The sequence below is a fragment of the Esox lucius genome, chromosome 7 (genome assembly GCF_011004845.1).
Source record: "Esox lucius isolate fEsoLuc1 chromosome 7, fEsoLuc1.pri, whole genome shotgun sequence".
Classification (NCBI taxonomy): Eukaryota; Metazoa; Chordata; class Actinopteri; order Esociformes; family Esocidae; genus Esox; species Esox lucius.
Window position 1 is genome coordinate 47034031 of NC_047575.1, and position 9684 is coordinate 47043714.

Below are 9684 nucleotides of genomic sequence, written 5' to 3' on the forward strand. Positions count from 1 at the left end.
AGTGGAAGAACGAGTAAAAGAAGTGAGTTTTTAGTCCTTAAAGCCTAAACATTCAGGAAATAAAAGTCACAGTTGACCCATTTTGCATACCCCATCAACATTATTTTGTTGTTTGTAGGCCATTAGCCAATCAGCATTTCTCAATGAGTTCAAACCACGATCCATGCAAACCATGAATCCAACAATTTGCAGACCTTAAAACTGGTAATATACTACTTCTCATCTGGTTACTGATAACAACTTAAAAGATGCAGTTATGGACATTTGCAAATAACAAATATATTTAAATGTCATTCATTTTGAGCTAGATATGTTGTTTTAATGTGCTAAATCTATAAGTGTCATAGCTCAGTTAGCTTTGACATTTCCAAGTTTGAAAGCAAGTGTTTTTGATGACATATCGGTACATCAGAACATGACATAACATTACTGGGGATGCCTTTTGGCTACAAAACACCACTTTTACAACCAGTTTCCAAGAATCACAGAGGAGAACTACTGTCTAACCCTAATAGAAAATAATTGAGGGTATGTCAAAGCTGTATTTAGACCACAGGGAAGGAAGGAAAGACACATGCCTATATATTTCTCATGATGGGGGTCGATTAAAATATGAAAATCGATTAATAACAACCTCCATTATCTTGTGAGGTTATTATTCTTGATGACCGGTTTTAAAATCTATCCAACAGACATCAATAAGGAACTGGCAGTGAAGGTGAAATTCCCAATCATTTGAGCGGGTCATCCCTTTTTGTCTTGAAATGAGAGGAACCTGTGTACCAAATGTCACGTTTAACTCAAACACAATCAACAGTGTGAACTGGCAAAGTTTCCAATTCCAGTTGTTTGTTTTAGCACCACCAACAGCCCACTCAGTGTAATTTTGTATTGTTTTAAAATATCCCACATGACATATTGAGACCAATCCTCAGCCTTCCACTGATTTCATCCTGAGAGGCCAACACATATCAAGACTGGATGTGTGTTATTGTGGGGGGTAATGAATGAAAGGTCAAGTCTTTGGGCTGTCTCTGATTGCCTTCCATCCACTCGTGGCTGCATTCCAATCACCAGTTCGACAGCCCCTCAGTCCTTGGATTAGGTTTTGTATTGTCACAACCCAGTGTAGCCTAGATGCAAGTGCTCTTGTCAAAGAAAAGGTGAGCGATGATCAGAATTAACTAGCTCACTACAGACTTCAATAACTAGCATCACACCTATTGAGGAGCCTGACCACCCCGCTAGCAACAAACAATCAGACCAACGTCGGCCATTATTGTGGCGTAAAGAACAGATTTGGTCGTCACCAAGTTTGGGGTGCTGGGTGTCAGATTGAATGACTGCACGGCCTCGGCCAGAGTAAACCGGTTCTTTATTAACAGCAAATATGTTACAAATATCACACACTGACAGCAGACACAACCCAGCGTATGCACACACACACACAAATTGCTAACAAAATGGGGATGCCAAAGCTCACTGACATTTAGATTATTATTACCTATTCATTTTACACTTTTCTATAATATTACATGAACTATATATCAAAATACATTATAAAGGATTTGCTAGTAACATTTACTTATTTACAAATCCAACTGTTATAAAACCAAAGAATAACTCAGATTTTTATGCCTAAAATGAACCGAGCCCAAACACCTAACCTAGCCAGAGACTCTCTTGTTATTGCACTCCAATCTGATAATCTTCTCTACTCCAGCTCTCCCTCTTCTTTCTCCCTCCATCTCAGTCCAAGGCCAGCTGCATCCACCTCTTTATGTACTTTTCAATGTCCCTGTCAGAAGCACTGGAAGTCAGAGGGTTTCGGAGTACAGCACCTTTGAAAAAAAATAAAAAGAATCCTCACTGTAAAACAACACATTTCAACCATTGAAAACGAAACTGTAACAATGCATGATTTCCCATGCAATGGCCCTGAATGAAATGCACACTTACTGAGAACTATGTCTTTTAGTGCATGCGGCTTAAATGTCTGCTTTTCATTTGCCCTTCTCCAGTTTCATGGCCAGGGCATTAACATAAGGTGTGTTAAAATTCAACAGACTGTTACTTTTGTCATCATCCCTCCAGCCAGTCCAAAATGTATAACCTGAAAGACAATTTTTCAGATAGAAGACCATTCTAGCTTGTATCACTGTAGAACACTGTTCTGTGATTGGTGATATGAATGGTTATCAGTGTGTAGAGGAATGGTTCAAAGAGATGGGAGTGATCAGTAATACCGGAGAAATAGTGTCTGCAAGACGGATACAAAAATAACTGCAACAGTCCCAAATCCTCACTGCTACATTGTTGTATTATCAGCGTCGCTATAAACCGCAACACCGTCACCACCTTAATTTAAGGCGACAATTCCGAATTTCTCGCAGCTGCAAAAGTGTGAATATGATATATACTGCCGTAAAACGTGTTTCCTGTCACAGGAAATCATTACTGTACTATCTTGCATTTTATTAGCTGTCAAAAGTTACTATATCTACAGTAGCCTGAAGGTTGGGTTATATACAGCTCTGGGAAAATATTAAGAGACCAATGCAATGTTTTCTTTCCTTTCCAAAAAAGTCGAAAAGGTTTTCAGTGAGGAACACACGGGTTAAAATGAAGAGACCACTGCAAATTGAACGCTTCTGTTCCTCAAAACGTTATTTTTCAATTTTTTTGGAAAGGAAAGAAAAATATGCCGTGATCTCTTAATTTTTTCCGGAGCTGTAAGTATACAGTCAGCTAACGACCATGAGTTTAACCTCAAAGTCTGTGAACAGCTTAACAAACAGACAAAGAATGTAAAAATCTAACTTTTGTCCAATCTGGATCTGGTTATTATAAATTGGATAACTGGCTAGCTAGACAGTTCCCTAAATTGTAGCTAGCTTTACACTACCTGACGCACTTACTCATTTCGGGACATCCACTGAAGTAAAGTTGTAACTGTCAGTTGTAAACCTAGACTGCGGCTCGCGAAGAGGAGCGCGAGGAATTCTTGACAAGAAAAACCGTACAGGGCATAATTGTAAAATCTCAGTTATTTATTTTAAAAAACAAGCGATCAGAATGCATAACATACTAAATACATTCTGGTCGGAACATGTCAATTTGCTTCTTACTTCCCTTATAACCAAAGTGGGGATGGGGGGATAAAAATCACAATTTGCCGTGCAGTTGCCTTAATCTTCACGATCTTTTATCGCATATAATGGCCCGTGTGCGGCATCAAAGTCGGCTTGCAGTAGGCCCAGATGTCACCATCCGACGCTGACTCTCAGCCTTAACTGAACCGAGCTCGGTCCGGCTGCTGCTAGCTGGGCAGGTTCCTTTCAGACAAAAAAATGTAGTCATGTTGGTTGGAATTGACATTTAACTTGAGTTAGCAGTTAGTTATATCAATCTTGCAAGTGGGAAATGTTGTTCACTCGTCCCATCAACATAAATCCATATTTAATGGGGATTCCCCGGAGGAAGGTGGCTTGGCGATTGCCTAGGGACTGTCTACGAATTATTTCCAGCCCACGACATGCTTTCATCTGTTTATCCCATAGACGGTATATGGTTTATCCACTGAGAGAATTTGACTAAAATTCAGATTCTTACTCTACAGGTGTGCTGCAGACATTTAGACATAATTTCGTGTCAATGTAAAATAGAAGTAGAAATAAAAAATTCTAAAATGATTTTGAAGATTTTAAAGACTTCTTTACAGATTATGCCGCCCTCCGGAGAACAGTCTTCACGCGCCTTTCTGCTTTTTAGTGCGCATGTGCCGCAGAACGAATGTTGAGCAAAACGGACTAGAAAAGAACAACTGACGCTGTCGTTATTTATTGAAAGTAGCTAACTCCCTAACCTCCGACCATTAACATTTATAATTTTAGAATCCAAATTGTAAAAACATGACGGAGCCTCAGGCAGCACTCTTACTCAGGAGACAGCTGGCAGGTAATTTATAAACTGGTGGTGGCAAACGTAAGCTACCGTAGCTAGCTAAGCTTGCATTCGGATTCGCTTTTCGGTTTGTTATAATACTAGCTAGCTAAGAACCATCTAGCTAATCCGTCTAATTTGGCCCACTGGCCGTATATCATTTCAGCTTCGTTTCGGCTTTTTTCTTAATCAGCAGTACTGTCATGGTATGATTTGTCATCAGTTGGCTTTTTTCCAAATTACTTGAGTATAGTACAATGCATATTTTAGACTGTAATGCGTTAACTAGTTGTTTAACTATGTTTAATTTAAGCTCCCAATTGTGCTAACGGTACAAATGTGCACTAGCTTGCTAGCTAGAAGATTTAGCTAAATTATCTAGCCAAATAGTGAGTGGCAGTAACTTATAGGGTACAGGACCCTAGCGAGGCTAGTGTAGCTACGATGGGTAGTATGTGGTCTGTACGTTTCGTGTCATTGTTTGTCTTTTTTAGCTGATGATAACCTTCTAGCTAGATAGGTTTATCGTGAACGCGAAACAATGCAACGTTAAGTTAGCTAGCTATTGTAGCTAAACAACTTTGATGTGCTCGTTACCCCTTTGTTTTGGACGTCATTTGGAAGGCTAGCTAGCTAACATTAGCCAATTGTCAACTAGTCATCAGATTTGGAAATGTTTTGCCTGTCATACTTCAGTTACGCAAAAACTTTAAATGAAGCCATGGCCGTTAATAGCTCTAAATTCGCTTATTTTGTTTAAGAATTATCTGACTTGCGCAACGATTGTTTTGCTCCCCAGAAGGCAGAACATCTCTCTTGTTAAGCTGAATGTCAATTCAGCTTAGCTAAGCATATTTGGGCATCGTCCCTGTCCACTTCTCATAAATTTAATAGGTAACTGTTTTACTTGCTAACGCTACCTCAAACAACGAGGTGTCAAGGGTACATTCAGGAATGTGCCTAGCTAATACAGTACTGTTGCGCCTGTCAAGCTGAGATATATATAAATAAACACTGTTGAATGTATGTTAAAGTATATGCAAATCGATTTTATAAGCTATGGTACAGCTGATTTCCCTGTGTTCTTTCTGGTTTCCTCATATATAATGTAAAAGTTGTATATATAAACAAATAAGGTGCTGCTCCATGCCAACTTGTGACAGCTGATGGTTAACACCTAGATTTAAAGTGCTATGTGGCTGTGATTCAGAGGCCTACCCTGGCCCCGCCTCTGTCTTTGAAAAAGGAAATCCTTGATCCACACATGCCATGCCACTCAAAACCTATTAGATTGATTACTGATCATCATGTCACTGAAACATGCAAAACATATTCAGCATATTTGTTTTACTTCCACTTAATGCAAATATGGGTACATTTTGGGGGACTTCTTAACATGTCTTTTGTTGGCTTACTTTTGTTGAGATGCTTGTTTCAAAAGGAAAGGTGTTAATTTGCAAGACACATGCCCAGGTGATTCTTTCTGTACCAGAGTCTATGGTGTGGCAGATGGGTGCTAGTCTTTGGCTGTACTGCCCCCCCCCCCCCCCCGTTTAAACTGCTACTTTGTTATTATGGGCACTTAAGGGATATACCTGATTTGTTCAAAATGTAGATCGTCACAGAGAAGAACATATCACTCGAGTCTTAAAAAGTGTGATCCAGCATTCCATCAAACAACTGATTAGCGAGTCTCACTTTATTCACTAGGTGGAGTTCAAGAGTCAAATATACCCTTTTTCCCAGGAAAAAGCAATTATATTAAAATGTTTTGTCTTGACTTCCCAGAGCTGAATAAGAACCCGGTGGAGGGATTCTCAGCAGGCTTGATAGATGATAATGACCTCTACAGATGGGAAGTCTTAATCATCGGCCCACCAGACACTTGCTAGTAAGTCTGCCAGTTCCACTCTAATTTAGCTGTTTAGGTGGGTTGATCAGCCAGCTGGCGAGTATTTGCATTTGGGCAAGGAATGTATTGCTATTTGTCATGTACTACTGCTGTCAGTTACTTTCAGAACATCTTGATATTTGGGGATTTTGGTGTGGCTGGGAGTCCGATAAACAAAGTGCACGTTGGCCAATGCAAGCTGACTGAAATTCTGAGTCAAGGGAGCATTTTCCGTTCATGCGTTGACTCGACTGAGTTCCTGGATAGGCAAGCAACTTAATTTGAAGCAGGACTGCTTGGTGGGACTTGTTTGAGGACACATTACCTGATGTTCAACTCTCCTTAGCCTGGGTGTTGCTGCAATGAGACATCATAACTACAAGTTGGAGGAGAAAAGGGGCAGGGCTCAGGTTCTTAGAAACCAAAAGCATTGACTAAAATGTAAAGTGGTTTGTGTATCTTTTCAACCCCCAATATTTGACTGTAATGATATGCATTTAATGCTGCCTTTCTTTTCACAGTGAAGGGGGTGTGTTTAAAGCTCATCTCACGTTTCCCAAAGACTATCCTCTCAGGCCACCTAAAATGAAATTTATCACAGATATATGGCACCCTAATGGTAAGTAGGTAATGTGTATGTTTTCTTTTGAAAGTGTTACCCATAGTTTTGTCTGTTTTACTGTTCAGGAAAGTATTTCTCACTACATTTAGGGAATGCACTGAAAAATCCTTCTGTTTTTTTTGTTTATCCAAATTCAGCATGCATTTTGAAGATGTTAAAATGGTTCACATTTACTGTTTTTCAGCAAACAAGTATAGTAGGCTACTGAATAGTCTGTTAATATATTTACTGACAAGCCAAATCATTTTCCCATTTAATTGTTACATTTTAGTGTATTTGACCTGATGGTCGCAGGGAACTATACAGCTAAACTAATACTCACTATTCTCTTACTGGACCTGTGGATTTCCTCTACCACCTATCATGCAGTATTTCTGAGAAATTTCAACCAGTTTGCTTGCGCACATTAACAAACAAATGTGTTGCTGAGAGCTCAAATAGAATGCTTTAATTTGTGACTCTTTCACTTACGTGCTGCAAGTACTTTTTTAAATCTTATTTTTCACACACATTAATTTAATTGGCCAAAAGCAGGGAATTACTGGCTAATGGAAACCTTAACACAACTCACTTACTCAAGCAGTAAAATTACTTCAAGTATTGAAACCTGATGTTAAGAGTCTGATATTGTGCATCTTCTCCTGTTTGCAGTTGACAAGAATGGTGATGTATGTATATCAATTTTGCACGAACCTGGTGAGGACAAGTATGGCTATGAGAAGCCTGAGGAGCGCTGGCTTCCCATCCACACTGTGGAAACCATTATGATCAGTGTTATCTCCATGTTGGCTGACCCTAACGGAGACTCGCCTGCTAATGTAGATGCTGCAGTAAGTGTTGTCTCTACGTGAGGAGTCAAAGCTCACACTGATCGCAGTTCTTAATAAATTGAAAATCTGTGACGAAAGGAGCGAAGGGATATTCCATTCTGTTGTAATTGTGAATTAATTGTCTCCACTTTTCAACTAAACATTTCCCCCTCTCGTTGTTCGCCTACAGAAAGAGTGGAGGGAAGACAGACATGGCGAATTCAAAAGGAAAGTTGCCCGTTGTGTGAGAAAGAGCCAGGAGACTGCCTTTGAGTGATTTCTATCCAGCGGCTTCTGGCTTCACATCTTCAGGTAAGTGTTCTGGACTTTGGGCCCTCAGATCTTTTACAAGCCGTGTCTTGTGATTTTTGAAGATCCTATTATATGGCATCTCCGAGTAACTTATCGCACTCTTCAGCGCTTCATTTATCTCTGCAATCTCTGAAAGACCTTATGCTTTTAACTGAATTACACTATATCACTGTGTAAAGATGTCTGTTCTTGTCATTCACAGGTCTCCAGTTGAGAAACAACATGGCATTGTTTTCCTGTGCTCTGCCACCCTATTTGCCAGCTTGTCTTCATTGCATTTGGCAGAAAAAGTTTGGCAACAATAGGCCTGCCATAGAACATAACAGCAGTTACCAGAGGCTGACTGAAAGCTGCCAAGCAAGTGCCAACTCAACAACTACATAAAAGATTAATAATGCATTTTTTGAAGTCTATGAAATGCTTCAACCTTTTCAGGAAGATATTGTAAAGATCTGTATATAGCACAGAAATAAAACCGGATAATATATTAACTGTTCCTGTACATCCAGCAAGACACTTAAATGGCGCCTTTCTAGTTAGAATTGAAACCCTGTAAGTTCTTTATGTTTTTAGTCCATTTCTCTCATCAAACTCCGCTCTAGTGTGCACTAGCATAGGTCTGTTGCAGGTTGCTTTGATGGACGGGGTCTTGTAGAAAGCAGAATGGTTGGAGTTTGATCTTCTAGGTTGCCAGTATTGGAGAAGTGCAGGGGTTGTTTCTAGACTGACATGAGTTTTAAGGCCAAAATTGTATCTACACTTGTGTCTGTGGATGCACTGGAAAACACGCAGATCTGTAGCCTACTTGTCCTGTTGGGTTCCTTCGCCCGAAGCACTTCAGGGGAAGCTTCTGGAAGTCACCATTTAACAAATGAATGAGGTTATACGTGCGTCTTTATTTAGTATTTTAACACCGCGCTGAGACCCACCCCACCACCCACCATGGCTGACATTACCCCCATTTGTCGTGTTCAGGTGTGTCCGTTTTAAGTCACGCATGCACAAATTAAGCTCATAGTTATGTTTTTAAATTTGTCTTTTTTCTTTCTGAAGTGCCTACTATTAAATTGCTTGGCAATTGCACCCGGTTTTGAACCAGAGTTAGTTTTGGAAAAGTCTGGGGAAATTGCTAAACAACATTGCTTGAGTGTGTATGTATGAGCGTGCATTTTCTTTTTTTATAATCTTACACACCAAGACGATGTATAATTCAAATATTGGTAACAGTTCATTGTAGCAATAACCTTACCTTGGGTGTGTTGTCCACTGTTGTCTGTTTTTATTTTGTATTTTTGTTATTTTCTAAAGAGTGTTAGGGTGATGATGTGGGGAGCAATTTCTCCTGTATTCCTCTGGATGAAGCAGATTAATTTGCAGCACTTGTTTTGTTTTTGGTGGTGTACTAGGTAGGATTTCAAATGCATGCTTTAACTTTAGGTTTCGTTGTTGGTCGTTTCTGGGGTTTGATTTAAATGGTGTGAAAGTGTGTATGTGCCCTGTTTTTTTTTTCTCTCCCTTTTTCTTTGATCCCCAATTCTCCCCTCTTTTTTTTATTTTTATTTAATTCTGGCTCTGATGGAATATTGCAGTTTACTTGCCTAATGTACAAAGACAAAGTACTGATGTATATTTTTCATGTTATGAAAATTGTCACCTGTAGTGAATTCTAAAATAAGACTTTTTCAGTAATTTGCCAGGGTGTTTTCTTTCAATGAAGTTGATATGCACAATTTGTCATATGATCAGACCCTTACCTCTGTTTTGCGCTTTCTTTTATTCTCACTGTATTATTTCCTGTCTGACTAAACACCCCCTGCTGTTCATGGTGTGTAGCGCCTCTCTGTCATTCAAGACATTAAGGCTTAAGCTACATTTAAGGATCGGTGACTCCTCGATGTTGATAAACGACTCCACGGTTACTTGGGTGAAAACAGTATGTAGCTGGTTACAATTATATTTAAGAAATGTAGCCAAAACTTGGGACTGGTTTCACAGACACAGTCTAGGACTAAAAAATCTAGTTCAATAAGAACTCCATTGAGCATTTGTTTTTTAGTCCTACATTAAGCCTAATCTGTGTCTGTAAAACCAGCCTTAAGTTTAATGTC

At 39.4% G+C, this 9684-nt stretch overlaps 1 protein-coding gene and 1 long non-coding RNA gene across 2 annotated transcripts; one reads left to right on the forward strand and one right to left on the reverse strand.

The window, feature by feature from the left end:
• Positions 1 to 1358: 1358 nt before the first annotated feature.
• LOC114839564 lies at positions 1359 to 3729 on the reverse strand. The gene is made up of 2 exons (XR_004576010.1): positions 2919 to 3729; positions 1359 to 1841 (listed from the first exon to the last, which is right to left on the reverse strand). It is a non-coding gene; the product is annotated as an uncharacterized LOC114839564 (long non-coding RNA).
• A 53-nt stretch (positions 3730 to 3782) lies between these two features.
• ube2g1a (ubiquitin-conjugating enzyme E2G 1a (UBC7 homolog, yeast)) lies at positions 3783 to 9267 on the forward strand. The gene is made up of 6 exons (XM_010897036.3): positions 3783 to 3957; positions 5731 to 5833; positions 6355 to 6452; positions 7107 to 7285; positions 7455 to 7576; positions 7779 to 9267. The coding sequence occupies exons 1-5, from the start codon at positions 3912 to 3914 to the stop codon at positions 7539 to 7541; spliced, it is 513 nt and encodes a 170-aa protein (XP_010895338.1). The 5' UTR covers positions 3783 to 3911; the 3' UTR covers positions 7542 to 7576; positions 7779 to 9267.
• Positions 9268 to 9684: the final 417 nt, after the last annotated feature.

Excerpts from the sequence above, each read along its gene's own strand:
- ube2g1a (XM_010897036.3), top strand. The coding sequence starts at position 3,912 with ATGACGGAGCCTCAGGCAGCACTCTTACTCAGGAGACAGCTGGCAG. Across the intron at positions 6,453-7,106 it reads AGATATATGGCACCCTAATG|TTGACAAGAATGGTGATGTA; the intron begins GTAAGTAGGTAA and ends TCCTGTTTGCAG. Across the intron at positions 7,286-7,454 it reads CTGCTAATGTAGATGCTGCA|AAAGAGTGGAGGGAAGACAG; the intron begins GTAAGTGTTGTC and ends GTTCGCCTACAG.